The sequence below is a fragment of the Myotis daubentonii genome, chromosome 10 (assembly GCF_963259705.1).
Source record: "Myotis daubentonii chromosome 10, mMyoDau2.1, whole genome shotgun sequence".
Taxonomy (NCBI): domain Eukaryota; kingdom Metazoa; phylum Chordata; class Mammalia; order Chiroptera; family Vespertilionidae; genus Myotis; species Myotis daubentonii.
Window position 1 is genome coordinate 6,414,583 of NC_081849.1, and position 19,222 is coordinate 6,433,804.

The 19,222-nt window shown below is 40.7% G+C and overlaps 1 protein-coding gene across 4 annotated transcripts in view; it reads right to left on the minus strand.

Moving 5' to 3' along the window:
- Positions 1-19,222, minus strand: part of GALNT11 (polypeptide N-acetylgalactosaminyltransferase 11) — a 93,643-nt gene that overhangs the window by 46,169 nt on the left and 28,252 nt on the right. For 3 of the 4 annotated variants that reach the window (XM_059711421.1, XM_059711418.1, XM_059711419.1), the window contains exon 3: positions 7,334-7,666. In XM_059711421.1, the coding sequence (XP_059567404.1) occupies positions 7,334-7,628 (295 nt within the window). In that variant the 5' untranslated portion in view covers positions 7,629-7,666. Of the gene's footprint in view, positions 1-7,333; positions 7,667-14,590; positions 14,681-19,222 lie in introns of all 4 variants that reach the window. The other variant, XM_059711420.1, reaches the window with a different exon arrangement.

The following is a 19,222-nucleotide window of genomic DNA, read 5'->3' on the forward strand; positions in this document are numbered from 1 at the left end:
CCTGATTGGCTAGTGGGCGTGGCTTGTGGTGTAGTGGAGGTATGATCAATTTGCATGTTTCTCTTTTATTAGATTAGACTAGGGCAGGGGTGGGCAAACTTTTTGACTCAAGGGCCACAATGGGTTCTTAAACTGGACCAGAGGACCGGAACAAAAGCATGGATGGAGTGTTTGTGTGAACTAATATAAATTCAAAGTAAAAATCATTACATAAAAGGGTACGGTCTTTTTTTTTTTTTTTAGTTTTATTCATTTCAAACGGGCTGGAGCCGGCCCGCGGGCCATAGTTTGCCCATGGCTGGACTAGGGACTGGTGCACAAAATTCGTGCACGGGAGCGGGGGGCCCTCAGCCCAGCCTGCTCCCTCTCACATACTGGGAGCCCTCAGGGGATGTCCTACTGACGGCTTAGGCCCGATTCCTGCTCCCCTTGGGGAGCAGACCTAAGCCGCAGTCTGGCTCCCTTTGTGGGAAGCCACTGGGCTGATCAGGGGAAGGCACCAGCCCCATCACCCCGCTGCTGCAGCCACTGCCAGTCACTGCAGCCACCAAGGTTTTTTCATCAACACGGACTCCAGTCCCTTCACCATGAAAAAATGACAACTTTCTTTAGGCATTTTCAAGATGTGTCTTTCATAGGATATGACATTTCTTTATTATTATTTTTTATCCTCACCTGAGGATATGTTTCCATTGATTTTTAGAGAATGTGGAAGAGAAAGGGAAAGACAGAGAGAAACATCAAAGTGAGAGGAACACTTTGATTGGTTGCCTCCTACATGAGCCCTGACCTGGGCCCCGCCCAGGGAGGAGCCTGCAACCTAGGTACATGCCCTTGGTCAGAATTAAACCCAGACCCTGTGGTCAGCGGGCCGAGGCATTATCCACTGAGCTAAACCGGCTAGGGCAGGATATGACATTTCTTAGCCCTCCAGCAGCAGACCTTAGTTTTTTTTGCCAGGAGTGTAGTGAAAAACCCTAGATCACCTTTTTGGATTCTTATTACCAAAGTTACTAAGAATATTACCAGTGGCATACAGGGAGCTTAGCCAATGAGTGGTCAGAAAAGGTGTTTCCTCTGTAGTTCACACCGATCGCTGGATCGGCCCCCTTGCCCAGGCCTGATGCCTCGGCCAGAGGCGTTGACCCCCATCACCCACCCATCGCTGGATTGGCCCCTCGCGTCAGGCCTGGGCAGGAAACTCCCATCGCCCTTTGATCGCCGGCTCTACCCCCGACCCAGGCCTGACGCCTCTGGCCCAGGTGTCAGGCCTGGGCAGGGGACCCCCGTCTCCCTCCATCGCTGGCTCCACCCCCCGCCCAGGCCTAATGCCTCTGGCGGAGGCTTTAGGCTTGGGCAGGGGTTCCCCCAAAGCTCTGATGGCTGACTCCACCCCTGCCCAGGAGCCCCCTGGCTCAGGCCCTTCCTACGCTGCTCAGGGCCCACACGGGGCCTACCTCGGAGTGACCTGGGTGCCAATGATGTTCCTGGGACCCAGGCCACTGGGCGCCTATGTATGCAAATTAACCACCATCTTTGTTGGGTTAATTTGCATACTCATCCGATAGGCTGGTGAGCGTAGCGGAGTGACACAAATTTGCATGTTTCTCTTTTATTAGTGTAGATTATAGTACTATTTTCCATACAAACAACTGTAAGCCTACTTTTGCCCTACCCTGTGTATGGAACCAGATTTGTGGTTGGCAGAGATGGGAAGGGGGATGGAGATACTGCATGAAGTCTGCCAAAAGGTACAGAATACCAGTTACAAATTCTGGATGTGTAATGTATAGCATGGTAACTACAGTGAAGAATACTGAATCATATATTTGAAAGTTGTTAAGACAGTAGATCTTAAAAACAGGGGGTTAATTTAGCTTAGTTTACCCCTTCTCCTGCACTAACAAAATTACAGCCAAATTTCAATTAACATGCCAGAAAATAAAAACAAAACAAACAAAAAATCATGCCAGAGGAGTTATTTCAATTAATTTTATAACTGTCAATTAAATCAGAATACCTATTTTTAAGTTTTGTTGTTGATAATCTTTCTAAGATCTGTACTTTGCAGGTACTTTTCCAATTGTTGACAATACACTATTCAGAAATCAGTGTACATTTAACTATTACTATATTGACTTACATTAAATCCTTCTAAATTAACTTTTCTTTATAAAGAAATTCAGTGGGGGTTTTCTCAGTTTGGATTATGGCCAAATGTAGACATAAAATTTGCCATTAGTGATATTTAGTGCATTTTCAGTGTTATACAAGCATCACAACTACCTACTCACAGAATATTTCTGCTACCCCAAAAGGAAACCCTATCACCATAGATCAGTTACTGCTCTTTCCTCCCTCCTCCAGCCCCTGGCAATCACTAATCTCTTTCTGTCTTTTTTAATTTGTCTATTCTAGACATTGTACATAAAAGGAATCACACAATATTTGACCTTTTGTGTTCTCCTTCCTTCACTTACAATGTTTTTAAGATTCACCATAACTTCATATATCATAGCATACATATATCATAACTTCATTTCTTTCTATGCCTGAGTAATACTCAATTGTATCTATACCACATTTTGTTTGTCCTTCCATATCAGTTGATGGACACCTGAGTTGTCTCCACCTTCTGTCCATTTAGAAGAATGCTGCTATAACAATTTGTACACAAATTTTTGTTTGAACACCTACTTACAATTCTTTTGAGTATATACCCAGGAATGGAATGAATTGCTAGGTCATACGGTAATTCTATGCTTATTCACCGAGGAACTCTTTTCCATAGTGGCTGCGCCATTTTACATTCATAGCAGCAATATTTGAGCATTCTAATTTCTCTACATCCTTACCAACACTTATTACTTTCCTTTTAAAAAAATTATAACCATCCTAGAGGATGTATCTCATTGTGGTTGTGGTTTGAATTTCTGTAAAACTAATTATGTTAAACATCTTTTCATGTGCTGGTTGGCTATCTTCTTAGGAGAAATGTCTATGAAATTGGGCTATTTGTCTTTTTATTTTTGAGTTGTAAGAATTCTTTAGATATTCTGAATAATGGACCCCTGTTAGAGATATGGTTTGCAAACATTTTCACCCATTTTGGGGGGGGTTTCTTCTTCACTTTCTTGGTAGTATTCTTTGATGTTATGAAAGTTTTTAATTTTGATGCAGTCCAATTTATTTTTTCTTTTGTTGCTTGTACTTTTGGTGTCATATCTAAGAAACCATTGCCAAATCCAAGGTCATGAAGATTTATTCCTATGATTTCTTCTAAGGGTTTTATGATTTTAGCTCCTACATTTAAGTCTGATCCAATTTCAGTTAATTTTTATATATGATATGAGGTAGGGGTCCAACTTCATTCCTTTGTATGTGAGAATCTAGTTGTCCCAATGCCATTTGTTGAAAAGACTATTCTCTCCCCATTAAATTGTGTTAGCACCTTCTTTTTTGTTGTTGTTGCTAATCATCACCTGAGGATATTTTCCCATTGATTTTTAGAGTGGAAGGGAGGGGGAGAAACAGAGACATACCCATTGGTTGCTTCCCGCATATGCCCCGACCAGGGCCAGAGATCACCTGCAACTAGGGTATGCGCCCTTGGCCTGAACTGAACCTAGAACCCTTCAGTTGGAGGGCCGATGCTCTATCCACTGAGCCAAAACAGCTAGGGCCTTGGCACCTTGTTTTTTGAAAATCAATTGACCACAGCTGTCATAGGTTTATTTTATATTTATCAACCATCCACTAATCTATGTCTGTCCTTACACCAGTACCACACTGTTTTGATTACTATAGCTTTGTAGAAGTTTTGGACATATGAGTCATCCAACTTAGTTCTTTTTCAAGATAGTTCTGGAGACTGCTAAATCTCTCAAACAAGCTGCAGCTGATGAAAGCGTGTCCCAAACCTATCAATAAAAGGACCAAGACCCAGCACTAACACCCACCCTGTCTTGCTTCATAGTTGGGCCTTGCCTGGGCACCTCCAAGCCCAATACAAATAGCAAATAGTAGCCCTCTGCAGATCCCTCTGTAGCTCCTGCTGTGTGATCCCAGGCAGTGGCTGACTTTGCACCTCCCTGAAAGCCCTAGAGCCAGCGCACCTGGTGGACAGCTTCAGACCATAGCAGATTACAACTCTACACATCCACAAGCGACACACTCACGGGGGCAAACTCAGTGAGCACCAAAGCCTTACTGAAGCAAGTCCTGCTCCACAAGGATGTTTCCTGCACAACAGCTCTCTCTCTGTAGTCACAGCTGGTCCTCACAGCCAATTGGCTTGAAGGTCAACTCCTCCCAGTGATGCCAACAGCAAACAAGGCTCAACTACAAGCCCACACAGGGATGCACCTAGAGTGCCCGGCTCAGGTGACTGGGGAGGCTAAGCCACTAGGCCCTACAGGACACCTACTACATAGGCCACTCTACAATTCCAGGAGACATAGTAGCTCTATCTAATACATAGAAACAAACACAGAGATACAGCCAAAATGCAGAGACAAAGAAACATGTCACAAATGAAAGAAATGGAAGCTAGCAAACTACTGGATACAAAGTTCAAAATCATGGTTGTAAGGTTACTCAAGGATCTTCATGAGAAATTCAAGGATCTTAGTGAGAATGTCAAAGACATGAAAAAGGACCAGTCAGAAATTAAGCATACACTAAGTGAAATGAAGAATAATTTACAGGGATTCAACAGTAGAGTAGAGGATTCTGAGAATCAAATCAATGATTTGAAATATGAGGAAGCAAAAAACACCGAATCAGAAGAACAAAAAGAAAAAAGAATCCAAAAAGAAAGTGTAAGGAGCCTCTGGCTTCAAGCATACCAACATTCGCATTATGGGGGTGCCAGAAGGAGAAGAGAGAGAGCAAGATATTGAAAACCCATTTGAAGGAATAATAACAGAAAACTTTCCCTACCTGGTGAAAGAAATAAACTTACATGTCCAGGAAGCGCAAGTCCTCTTACAAACAAGAGGAACCCAAAGAGAACTACATCAAGACACATCATAATTAAAAGACCAAGGGTTAAAGACCAAGAGGGAATCTTAAAAGCGCCAAGATTTCAAGGGAGCACCCATATGACTGTATCAACAGAAACTTTGCAGGCCAGAAGGGAATGGCAAGAAATATTCAAAGTGATGAATAGTAAGGACCTACAACCAAGATTATTCTACCCAGCAAAGCTCTCATGTAGAATTGAGGGCCAGATAAAGAGCTTTAGAGAAAAGAAAAAGCTAAAGGAGTTCATCAACACCAAACCACTATTACATTAAAGGTTAAAGGGTCTTCTTTAAAAAGAGGAAGAGGAGGAGGAGGAGGAGGAGGAGGAGGAGGAGGAGGAGGAGGAGGAGGAGGAGGAGGAGGAGGAGGGGGAGATAAAAATATTAACAATAAAATGGCAACAAATACTAGTACATATCTATGAACAACTGAATCTAAAAAAAATCAAAATAAATGAACAAGAAACCTAATGAACAAAATAAACTGGTGAATAAAATAGAATCAGAGGCATGGAAGCTTGGAACAGACTGACGAATCTCAGAGGGAAGAGGGAAGGAGGGCAGGAAGAGGCCAATCTTTGCCTTAAGCAAGCCCTGTCCATTGTTTCTGTGCATCTAGGCCAGTGATGGCGAACCTATGACACCCGTGTCAGAGGTGACACGTGAACTCATTTTTTTGGTTGATTTTTCTTTGTTAAATGGCATTTAAATATATAAAATAAATATCAAAAATATAAGTCTTTGTTTTACTATGGTTGCAAATATCAAAAAATTTCTATATGTGACACGGCACCAGAGTTAAGTTAGGGTTTTTCAAAATGCTGACACGCCAAGCTCAAAAGGTTCGCCATCACTGATCTAGGCTAATACACTTTTGAAATGCCCCCTTCCAGACATCTCAAGAAAGCACATAATCTTAAGTACCCTGTAATTGCATCCCTGAGTTGCTTTTCTTCCACCTCCACGTAATCTTTCGTACATTCCCTCCTTAATTTGTAATGCATAAAAGAAACTGCAAACTGTTATTCTTAGAAGCATTTATCTCCATCCGTTGAGATCTTGATCCCTCTTTTTGGCTCAAATAAATTTTTATAAAACACTAGAGGCTGGTTGGCCGCCGCAGTGAGCGTCATAGCGACCGGTCGTTCCATCATTCTGGTCGCTTGGCTCTTATTTATATAGATTTCTACATGTTTGAACATTTCTTTATTAGCTGTAATAGGTTTTTTGTGTATTCTTTAGGATCTTTTTGAGAATTTAGTTGTTCAGTGGGGCAATTTGGGTTTGTCACTTCAAATAGCAATAATTCTCTCACTGCTTCTTTCTAAGGCAAATATGATAAACCCAACATTACTTCTGTATAAAAGTTTTACCAAAATAACTTTGAATAAGAATTTTTCCCACTAATACTCTTAAAAGTCTACATGGCTATTTGAAAAAGATTAGAAGATGTATTTTATGAAAATGGAGTATTAGCTTCTGTTTCCTATCATTTTAAATTCTTTTAATTCATGTATTAAAAAATCATTAAATCCTAGAGACTGATTTTATTTTTTTGAAACCAGGATACAAAAATATTTTAACATTTCCTTTATATTTGTCCATCTTTCAATTTCTTTAAATACTATCTTATGCTTCCATGATAAGATCAAATTCCTTTTAAGTTTTAAAGAAAACCAAAATGGCTAATTTATCCCTTAAAATAAAGTTTGCTAAAACCAGTACTTGAGATTTATAATATTCAAAAACATATACAGTCGATTCTTGCTACCTCCTTGAACAGAATTTTTGAAAAGTTTCTATTTTATACTCAGATTTTATAAAATTCTGTATTTATTAAATATTTAAAGCAACTTAATTATTATAAGCAGATATTAAATATAAGTAACTCAAATTATTTCTCAACCCAGTGGTTTATGTTGTTTTAAATAATTCTGTAACTTTTAAAATATCTTAAATAGAGTCAAACATGTTCCCTTATTAAATAATAATAGCAATTAAAATCCTTCCCCACAGGTTCCACTGTCTTTCCAGACACTTATTTTCTCATTTTCTCTTCTGGACCTTACTAGTTTTTCCCAAGTCCTCATAAAGTACTGAAGTCAGAATTGGACATATTAGAATATAACTTCCCTCTAATTCTGCAAAATAATAAAGACCTCAGCTAGTTCATGAATGAAATAAACTGGTGGGGGGAAAATGATACATTTCTGATCCCCTGAACAACACATGATTTAAAGAATAATTAAAACTTAAACTTCCAATGATTAGATATTGACATGCTGCTAGCAAAAATCAAATACACTTACCCAATTCAGAAGAGAATTTCATGTTGCTTTTTTCTGCATCTTCAATATGATTATCTATCACATCATCAATCTTGTTTGCTTTGAACTGTAATTCTAATATTCGACTTGGGCCTCGGGTGAAACGGGGATAGAATTTTTTGGGGAATGGCCCATGGGGCCCAGACCCCTTGATGGGCACATTCTTAAGTGGCTGAGTCACTTCACTGAAGTTGAAATAAACAAAAAGCAAAACTGTCCAGGTCGCAGATGTAAAAAGGCATCCATAACAGAAATATCGAACTGTGATGCTTCCCATTATAAACCTAGCATAGCTGAAGGGCCATTTTCAGTTTCCTAAAAGAGAAGGATAGATAAGTTAGACACTTCAGGATATCTGTAAATCATCCACCAAGTTCATATTCAATGTTTCTCAAACTAAGTTGCATTTCTGAACTATTTACTTAGGATCCCTATGCATACTATTAAAGATTCAAATGGAAGAAAATATGAGAATAGCCAAATTAAAAAATAAATGCAACAATTAAAAACAAAGGCCAATGAGTTAATGCTCAGAAAACCAATGGCAGCAAAACAGCTGACTTATTCACCTGTCCACGTTAATGGATACTGCTCCACCTTTGTTCTGGATTGCTTTCAGTGTGGTGTTTTTTCAGATTCTAACTTTTAATGAGGGAAATACCAGTCCAACATGTGTGATGACAGTACATCTAAGATCCCTTCCAACTGTAAAAGTACAACTCTTTTATAGGATCTTAAAATCTGTTATTAAAAATAAGCAACTAAAAAAATAGTTCTACTTTCTAATCAAAGATTAAGCCTACCTTAATGCCTACTCTAGATTAAACAGTTACATTTTAAATAACCAAAAGCTCTGTGGACGAAAAGGGGCCACATGCTAACCTGACTAACTCAGGGAAGGCCTGCGTGGCAGTCTTGCAAACTCAACAGACCTAACATAACCACAAAGGATGATCTGAAATTAAAACCTTTAATTAAAAAGCAGTTTATAGTGGACTAGAGGCCTGGCACACAAATTTCGTGCATGGGTAGGGTCCCTAGGCCTGGCCTGCGATCAGGGCCATCTTCCCCAACTGCCCACAGCCAGCCCTACCCCCCACTGCCACCCACCTCCGGTTCCCAGTTCGCCATCGGGCGTTCGGAGCCTGCTGGCCGGGGGGAGGGACCAAGAGGTTGGCTGCAGGTCACCCTCTGTGTGGGGCAACCCGCAGGTGTGGGCCTTGGCCTGGCACTGCCTGCGTCCCCCGCCACCCACTCCCGGTTCCCCATTCGCCATCGGGCAATCAGAGCCTGCAGGCCGGGGAATGTGACCGAGAGGTGGTCAGTGCACCTCATAGTGACTGGTCAAGCGGTCATTCTGCCATTAGGGTCAATTTGCATATTACCCTTTTGTTATATAGGATTGTTATGTCCTAGGTCAGTATCTTCCCTGACAAAGATCAACTTAGATCTTTACTGAGCCTATTGTCTTTTTGAATCTAAGATAACATAACTTTTTAAAGTCAGGGTAACTTTTAACTTCCCTTTTTCTGGACCCCTCTGGGCACAACATATGGCACCAGGGCGGGGACTACAAATCCCTCATTGTTATTGTTATCGGGTTAATTGTTGACTGTTATCTATCCTGTACCCACCTATGTAAAAGAAGCATGGTGTCTATCATTTTATCTTTTATCCAATCCTAGAGGTTTCCCGGCTTTGCTTTCCCGCCCTAATCTATCACAAATGGATTCCCTCTAACCCACTTACATCTCTACCTTAGATGGTAAAATAGGTGAAAAACCCCATTCTCCAGAGCATTACCTCAATTTGTTGAGCTTCTGCTTCCCAGCAATTGTCGACAGTTTGACTCAAATAAACTGACAAAAATTCTTCACAGATTTGAATGTTTTCATATGTTAACAGAGTTTAAATAATTCTATTTCCCCTCTCCTTATGATGTCCTATAAACAACAGAATATCGAACCAATTCATGTTTCTCTCACATCAATAGTTCTCTGTCTTTCCCTCTCTCTTCCACTCTCTCTAAAAATCAATGGAAATATGTCCCTCCCTCTCCCAGGTATTTTTCTGGGAGGCAACCAAGTTGGCTGCCCGGTTTGAAAAAAAAAACAATGGAAAAATATCCTCGGGTGAGGATTAAAAAACAAATAACATGGCACTGAAGTGTTCCCTACTGCCAGGTCAAAGGGAAACCCAGGAGTGGGCAGATGGAGACAGCGAGAAAGGACCCTCCCAGGAACTCCTAACAGGTCAGCTTGCCGACCCCGCGGCGGGAACTTCCTCAGCTCATGGCCCTGCCCCTCACCAAACACCCGTATAGAAAGAAGTGCCCCCCTCCAGTTGGCGCGAATCCACTGGCCCTGCCTTTGGGGCTTGTGGGGCTCGCCCGAGAACTCGGACTAAACCTTCTCTTTTCCCTTTTTGACCGGCTTGATTCTGTTTCCTGCGTCACGAACTTTACAGCTACACTTTTTGATATCTGGTCTTCGTGGAGGCCTCACAAAGCTTCCTGAGGAATTCTCTGTAAAGAGACCAACATACATACAAAACAGTCTCACAGAATATTAGGGCACAGAAACCCTATATAAGTAATGTACAAATAGAAGAAATCTATGAAGAGATACTAATGCATTACTCCTTATTTCTACAGTATGAAATAATTACCACCACCTCAAATCCAAACAAAGCAAATCAGCATTGTTTAAGTCCAACTTCAAAAATTAAGCCGCTAGTATGTTATGCCACAAGTCTAGAAGATGGTCGGTAAATAGCTCAATTCTTGCCAACCAAGTAGTTATTTTACCACGTGTCAATTCAAAAGCTTAAAAAACAAGCAAAACAACAGCAACACCCAAACAAACAAAAACTCTCCCACTACAATTCCAAAGAAGCGGGAAATGACTGCAGCTCAGAAGGAAAGTCAGGCACCAGTGAAAGTGCTGTCCTGTCAGCTGTTAGCAAATGAAAGAAATGCACATAAAAACAACTGCTTTATTTAGAAGTGGAAGAAAATATTCTCTAAGTAATGTGAATGGAGCCATCAAAGAAAATAAGACAAAAGGTTGCAAATTTGCCACTTTGCAACAAAAATGTAAAGAATAGAGACATTTAGGTAAAACATTAGATTTTTAAACTAAAACACATTCTAAGTTCCTAAAATATTCACTTGAGGGTAGGCAAAAACCAAGCAAACAACATCAAAAACAAAAGTACCATTTCTTGAAAAGGCCATGGAATTCTGAAGTACACAGGCTGCTGATTCCAATAAGAAACTATACATCTAAGGAGCCAAACCCTTTCTTCAACTATATAATGAGATTTCTATTTAGATTGTTTCCTCAAACCATTCTAGGCCTTCCCACTTCCACACTGGCCACCTTAAACCCAAACACAGAAGGGAACCATGCAAAAGGGATAGAGAGGAGAAAGCCAACCAATTCTTCCTTAACCACAGGAAGAAGCCAGAGGACTCTTCCATCAAGCAGCTCTGACCAACAGATGGACACTCTGACATTCATTCACATGTTTTCCTTTACCCCAAGTCCCACCAGCTTGTTGGGCAATGTCCAGAGCCCTTCAAAACCCATCTTTAAAATTTCTTCATTTATGTTCCTCCTATAACCGTCACCCATATTCTATTTAAGTAACCCTGCCCCTACCCTGATTCACCATCGTTTGGAACTCATCTAATAAATAAACTCTTAAATCTTAAATTAAAGCCACACTCTGCCCACAACACTGACTTCCCAGCGGTGTCAGTCTTACCCTTCAACTTCACTGCAGACAAAGTCCAGTCACGTAACCTTTCCTTTCTCATACAGCTTATATTTCTTTTGTTTCTGTGTCCAGGTATACATCCCTTAATGTCTTTACTTTTTTCTCTATTTGCTTGGAACATGTTGGATAATATTAGAAAGTGCTAAATGCTAAGGGGTAAAATAAGACAGGGAAGAGCAATACCAAGTGGAAGAGGGTGTGTGAAATTTTAGGTAGATGGCTAGGGAAGGTTTCACTGAGAAGGTGATACTTGAACCAAGGCCTGAACAAATCAGTAAGCACTGCAAATACCTGGGAAAGAGCTGTCCATGCAAGGAAGCAAAAGCCAAGACCCTCAAAAGTAAGTGCCTGGTGGGGTCAAAGAGTATGCATCGTGTAGACCACATGCTCTGGTCACAAGACAACCACACAGATTAAAAACCAATCAATGACAAAAAAATAACTAGAAAAATGAAACATATAAATGGAAATTAGAAATTATTTAGAACCAGATAGTGAAAATACTTTTCAAAACTTATGAGATAAAGCAAACACCAAATTTAACTGTCTAAGAAATTAAAACCTCCAAACAAAAATCAAAACCTGAACATTTAATCTAATCTGTGCTAACAAAATAATGAATCCAGCATCTACAAAGTCTGTTTGCTATTCCTCCATAGGCAATTACCTAGGTCAAAGCAAATGTTTAAAGGTCAGTTAATACCAAAACTAGAGAACAAATTCTTTCAATAATAAACTTGAATAGTTAAGTAATCCAAAACTTCAGCAGTTAGATATCACTGTAATATATTTTTCAAAAGGTAAATGAATAAAAGGATAACCAGTTGTGTACACGAACTTTCAGGGAAATAAGGCAGTATGGTTTCATGTTTTTCTTTAGTCATGGTCTGGTAGTTGCTCAGGGACACCTGTAAGTTGAGAATCAGGGTTTTGCCAGGGGAATACAGAAGAATGAGGAGAGGTATGTGCAATGTGCTGATTAGAATGACAGACCACAGGTCAAAGCCAGGCAAGGAGAAACGAAAGGAGGCGGAAGAATGGAGCAGGATGAAAACTACGGATGGGCTAATCGTATTAGAGGTCCTGATGTGGATGAGTAACTGCTGAAGTTATGTTACCTAAGAGAGTGATCTGGAAAGACTGAGTGCTGTGGTTGGAAAATGAGCTGCCAACACTCAGACTGTGGAGAGGTACAACTAGTGATATATCCTTTCCAGATACGGAACTAGAGATTTTCTAAGAATAATTTGCCTATAGTGCAGGCACACCTGAAAACCAAACTTATTATTGCTACTGTTAGCATCTACTGTTGTTATATAAAAAACTAGTGGCCCAGTACACAAAATTCATGCACATTAAAAGGGAATTAATTAGAGGAAATAATTTAATATTGCTATTTGCCCTTTATCTATAATAGAAGTGTCAGAAATGAAAGAAAATTAGTAAAATGTATACGAAAATCTCCCTCCTGTCAGAGGCATGCTGCAGGACCCAGAGTCAAGTCCCCGCCTACCTGCACACACCTCGCATGAGACCCAGACCCGGCAGGCCCCACCCCCGTCAAGCCCCACGGGGCGGGGGGCGCAGCCTCAGGTCCCCCGGGCCAGCGCCAGGAAGGGGGCACAGCCTCAGGTCCCCCAGCCCTGGCACGAGGGCGTGATGACCATTTGCATATTAGCTCTTCATTATATAGGATTATATAGGATGTGTTGTGGCACACTAGATCACAGAAGTCTAAAGTGTCATGAGATCTCAATCCATTTAAATTCCTGCATCATTATCTGATTAGAATGAGGGGTATTTCTCAACAGCACAATAATTTGAGCTAAGACCCATTTTGGGATGCTTTTCACAGTCAGTTTCTCTCAACAAAGAATGCAGCATACACCAGCTACTAAATTATGCTCCATAAAGTAGTTAAATCATGTCAAGTTCACTGAGACAATTCCTGTTATGCAATGTCACTCTATACATGATACTTTAAATCAGCGGTCGCCAACTGGTGGTCTGCAGATCACTGGTGGTCCGTGAGGTCCAAAAGGTTGGCGACCACTGCTTTAAATCATTCCATTAATCTTCTACTCATAGTCTATTAAATATGCTGAAGAATCCAACATTTTTCTTCTGAAAAATCATGAAATAATCCTAAAGGAAAGACTAATATCTACCACAGTAGGAGCTCTATATGCCAGACACCATGAAAGGTGCTAAGGATTTGTATTTTAGGCTCTATCATACTAAAAAAAAAAAAAAAAATCAGAAAATAAAGATGAGCAAAAAATTAAAAACCACCAGAAATCTCACCACTATTAATGCTTTGCTGTAAATTCTACTACTTATTTTTAATCTCTCCATATTAGCTATAAAACGTTATATATACCACTATCGGCACTTACTGAAAAATAAATTTAATGAACTCAGGTTAGTGGCATTATTGATACTTTTCTGGTTACTTTGCTTTATTTAAAACATTTTCTACAAAGAACATATGTATCCCTTTAATAATCAAGGCAAAAAAATTATTAGGAAAAAACTTCCTAACTTAAAAAATATAAGAACAGATTGGAGAAGATTAAATGTAAAGGCTTTGAATCTCAGAAGCAAATGGGGATTTTAGCTAAAAGGAAGTTATTTAATCCCATTAATTTGTCAAAAATTTAAGAATAAAATCTGAACAATGAACATTCTAAAGCATAATTTGAAAAACTGTTTTTCTTCTATGAACCACTAACAAGTTTGAAATTTGTGTGCCTTTCACCGTTCATCATTTTTTTACTACAAGACTAATGCAACATTCTAAACAAGACAGCTTTCATTTTCCTTTAATACAAAATAATTGTTATAAAATTTAATGAAGTTTAAAATGTCTACCTTTAAATGTTACATTTTTACCTTTGAGTAGTTTCCAGCTATTTTCTCGTCAGGATACTCTCTATTCCAAAATGTCAAACAGCAAACATTTGTTAGGTTTTTCCATAAAAGAGGCACATCGGATTTTAATTCAGCTAGTCATGTGAGTACAAATACTGATTTACAACAGTGCCCTTCCTAAATACCCCTGTGAAATTACCAGGTGATGACAACACAAAAGCACACATTATTTCTCATTTGTTATCTGCCCTGTAAGACTAGAAGAAAACATTGCCACCAACATGTTTCATAATTGCAAATAAGAGATTATTGAATGAGAAAAGGTTCAGAGCAAATTCCAGACATCATATGCTCTCCAGAAATAATCAACCCTTTGACATCCTCTGATATTTATGAATCTCCTCTAAGAAAATCTAAGGAGAACATAAACCTATGTAATGTCTCTATTTTGTAACTCAAATGCAAAGGAAAACTGCATGCTGATATTGATGGGAGAAAGAAGCAAAATTAATTAAATGCTAAAAAACAAACTAAAAAGGACAGACAACATGACAAAGCACCTAAAATAGCCAAACCTGGGATACCTACTTGGTCAGTGAATATGGGCTGGTAGAGGCTAACCATGACTCTTTAATGCCCTGTCTGATCTAATGCCCAAGCAGAAAAGAGAAGCTCTCCCTGGTTAAGACAAGGAGAGGACAATAAGGAGAGGACATAAACACTTCATGGAATCATTACATTGCAGATCTTTCTAACCATACATTCTACTATAAATATTTAATCTGCTTTATTGGGATGTCATATTTTAATAACTCATTTCTGACCCTATGTGCCACTCAAGGAAATGCCGTGACTGCACCTGTATTTATCTAAACAAAACAGCTCATATTATGTCAACACAGGGGTCATAAAATCAAATGTAGTCAGAGGAAACCAGATAAATGAGGAAAAAGAGAGAAAAGGTAAGAGCGGTGGCAGTAACAGGGCATGTCCCGCACCTAAAGAAATTATTTGATCCAGTGATCCTACTTCTAGGAATATGTCCTAAACAAAACTGAAACACCAATCAGAAAGAATGTATGCATCCCTATGTTCATAGCAGCACAATCTACAATAGCTAAGATCTGGAAACAGCCCAAGTGCCCATCAGTAGATGAGTGGATAAAAAAGCTGTGGTTGCCCTAACCGTTTGGCTCAGTGGATAGAGTGTCGGCCTGCAGACTCAAGGGTCCCAGGTTCGATTCCGGCCAAGGGCATGTACCTTGGTTGCGGGCATATACCCAGTAGGGAGTGTGCAGGAGGCAGCTGATCGATGTTTCTCTCTCATTGATGTTTCTAACTCTCTAGCCCTCTTCCTTCCTCTCTGTAAAAAATCAATAAATTAAAAAAAAAAAAAAAGCTGTGGTACATTTATACCATGGAATACACTGCAGGTGTAAAAAAAAAGGATCTCTTACCCTTTGAGACAGCTTGGAGGGACCTGGAGAGTATTATGCTAAGCAAACTAAATAAACTGATGAGCAAAATAGATCCAGAGATATAGAAGCATTGAACAGACTCTGGAACCTCAGAGGGAAGGTGAAGGAGGGAGGGTGGGTGGGTGGTAAGAGATCAAAGAATTTGTATGTATATATACATAACCCATGGACACAGCAGGCGGTGGGGGCGGGATAGAAGGGGTCAATGGGGGGAAGAGGGAGACATATGTAATACTTTCAACAATGAAGATTTAATTAAAATAAAAAGAAATTTAAATTCCAAAATTGCAAAAGCTCTGATCAGCCAGCCTCCATAAAATAAATAGTATGAAAACACTTAGGAACCCCAAAATTATGCAAGCTATTATCTCTTGTTCTCATTCTGCCCACAAAAAGGGGATTAAACCCAAAGTACATCTAAAGAGGGTGATCACCCTCAAGAGAACCCAATCTTAACTTTCCTATAACCAATCCCTGCCTTGCTTTCTTCTCCCTTCATATAATCTTCCTTATGTCCCCTCCTTAATTCCAAATGCATAAAAGAAGCTACAAACACATTTTCTAAAATATATATTTTTTTATTTCAGAGAAGAAGAGAGACAGAAACATCAATGATGAGAGGGAATCATTGATTGGCTGCCTCCTGCACGTCAGACCGAGCCTGCAACCCAGGCATGTGCACTTGACCAAAATCGAACCCGGGACCCCTTAGGCCACAGGCCAACACTCTAACCACCAAGCCAAACCGGTTAGGGCTACAAACACATTTCTTGAAAGTATTTTTCTCTGTTGAGATCTTGGTTCCAGGAATATCCTCTGTTTGGCTCAAATTACTATAAAAATTTTCTACAGGTTTGGGTGTTCTTAGGTCAACAAAATTAAAAATAGAACTAGCCCTGACCAGCACTGAGTAATGGTTAGAGCACTGGCCTGAGGACCAAAGGGTATAGGGTTTGATTCCCAGTCAAGGGCATGTACATGGGTTGCAGGTTAAACCCCCAGGCACCTGCAGGAGGCAACCAACCAACCAATGTGTCTCTCTCACATCAGGTTTCTTTTTTTCTCTCCTTCTCTCTCTGTTACAGGCAAAAATAGGATATTGGGGACTAGCTATAAGATACTAGAGGCCCGATGCACGAAATTAGTGCCAGGGGCTCGGCCATCGAAATCCCTCATAGCCTCGGCCAGCCCTCGCAGCCCCGGCTTCATCCAGAAGGTCATTCTTCTGTTGGGTCTAATTAGCATATTATCTCTTTATTATATAGGATATTAACCTTGATTGTTTTGTTCTAATGAAAGAATGTACATTCTGCTCTAGCTGGTTTGGCTCAGTGGATAGAGCATCAGCCTGCAGACTGAAGGGTCCCAGGTTCAATTCCAGTCAAGGGCACATACCTGGGTCCCGGGCTCCATCCCCAGTAGGGGGTGTGCAGGAGGCAACCAATCAATGATTCCATGTCATCGTTGATGTTTCACTCTCTTCCTCTCCTTTCCTCTCTGAAATCAATCAACACTAATAAAAGAGAAAAATGGTAATTGGCGTAGGAGCTACCCTTTTCATTGGCTAATCAGGGCTATATGCAAATTAACTGCCAACTAAGATTGGCAGTTAACTGCCAACAAGATGGCGGTTAATTTGCATACTTAGGCACAATGCAGGGAGGTGAAAGGGAAAGCAGGAAGAAGCCCCCTGCCACTGACAGTGATTGGAAACCCAGGGGGGAGCTAAGAGCTGGGGGGCAGGGCAAAGGCGGCCCTGGGGCTGCCTTTGCCCTGCCCCCGAGCCATGATCGGAGAATCAGGTGCCTTTTCCACCCTGGCCAGTGATAGCAGGAAGTAGGGGTGGAGCCAGCGATGGGAGCTGGACACGGTCGAAGCTGGCAGTCCCGGGAGCTAGGGGTCCCTTGCCTGGGCCTAAAGCGAGGCCCACGATCGCTGGGCGCTGCAGCTGCGGGTCCCCGCTGCCCAGGCCGGACGCCTAGGCCAGAGGCGTTAGGCCTGGGCCGGGGCGGAGCCTGCAACCGTGGGGAGCTGGGGGTCCCCTGCCCAGTCCTGACACCTCTGCCGGAGGCCTCAGGCCTGGGCAAGGGGCCAATCCTGTGATTGGAGGGTGATGGGGGTCAACGCCTGAGGGCTCCCAGTATGTGAGAGGGGGCAGGCTGGGCTGAGGGACACTCCCCCCCCACACCCACACCCAGTGCACGAATTTCGTGCACCGGGCCCCTAGTAAAAATATATTTAAAAAAAAAGAAAGGAAGCACATTCTAACCTGACCTGGGAGTTAACCTTGGAATGTGGTCCATTCTTATTGGAGAACTGCCTATTATCATGGAAAGATTAACAACCTTGTTACCCAAACAATGAGGTCCTGCCCCAGCCAAGTTGTCTTCTTCACTCCTGTAATACCCATTTTGAATGCCTATTCTTATTCCTTTGCCTAGTTCCCCAAGTAATCTTCGTCCTACCCCATATAAGCAGCTGGCTTATGAGGGAATACAGAGCAGATTTTCGTGGATGTCCTGCTGCTTTCCCATACTGGTGGCACTATTGGAATAAATGCTCATATGGTTCAAATCTGTCTCTACTTAATTGGTTCAAGTACTGACAGGCAGCCCAGACCCACTGGTTGTCTAGTTTGATCTCCCTCTCCCTTCCTCCTTTCCACTCTCTTTTTAAAAGTAAATAAGTAAATGAATAAATAAAATCATCCAGCCAGTATGGGTCAGTGGTTGAGTATTGACCCATGAACCAAGAAGTCGCTGGTTCGATACCTGGTCAGGGACATGACCAGGTTGCAGGCTCAATCCCCAATAGGGAGCATGAAAGAGGCAGCCAATCAATGATGTTTCTATCTCTCTATCCGCCCTTCCTCTCTCTCTAAAATCAATAAAAACTTATTTTAAAAATAAATAAGGAAAGAAAAAAATCAAGGGAAAAAATATCCTTAGGTGAGGACTACCAAAAAACAAAAAATAGATTTACATACCACACAACTTACATACTAGACAACCTACACTGGTGATAGATTAGGAAGGCTTTCTCCCACCTTCCTAATCTATCCCCAATGGATTTCATGTAGCCTACTTATGTCTCCTCCTTTGTAATGTATAAAACAAGATTTTTAAAATGCCATTCTTTGGAGCATTATCCCAATACATTGAGATTCTGTTTCCCAGCAATTGTCAACAGTACGGCTCAAATAAACATAAAAATTCTTTACAGGTTTGAATTTTTTTACATTAACACCAGTAATGGGTATTTATCCTAAAAATCCAAAACACTAATTTGAAAAGATATATACACCCCTATGTTCACTGCAGCATTCTTTACAATAGCCAAAATATGGAAGCAACCTGAGTGTCCAAATGGATAAAGAAGTGGTGCATGTATACAGCAATAAAAAAAGAATGAAATCTTGCCATGTGCTACAACATGGATGGACTTAGAGGGTATTATGCTGTTAGGTGAGTCAGACAGAAAAAGACAAATACCGTGTTATTTCACATTTATGTGGAATCTAAAAAAAACAATAAATGAACAAATAAGACAGAAATGATACAGAGAACTGATAGTCTCCAGATGGGAGGTGGGTTAGGGAAATCTTGGTGAAAAAGGAAAAAGGGATTAAGAAGTACAAATTGATAGTTATAACAATAGTCATGCAGATATAAAGTACAGTATAGGGAGTACCTTATATAATAAAAGCCTAATATGCTAAGTGTCCAACTGTTAGTTTGACCGT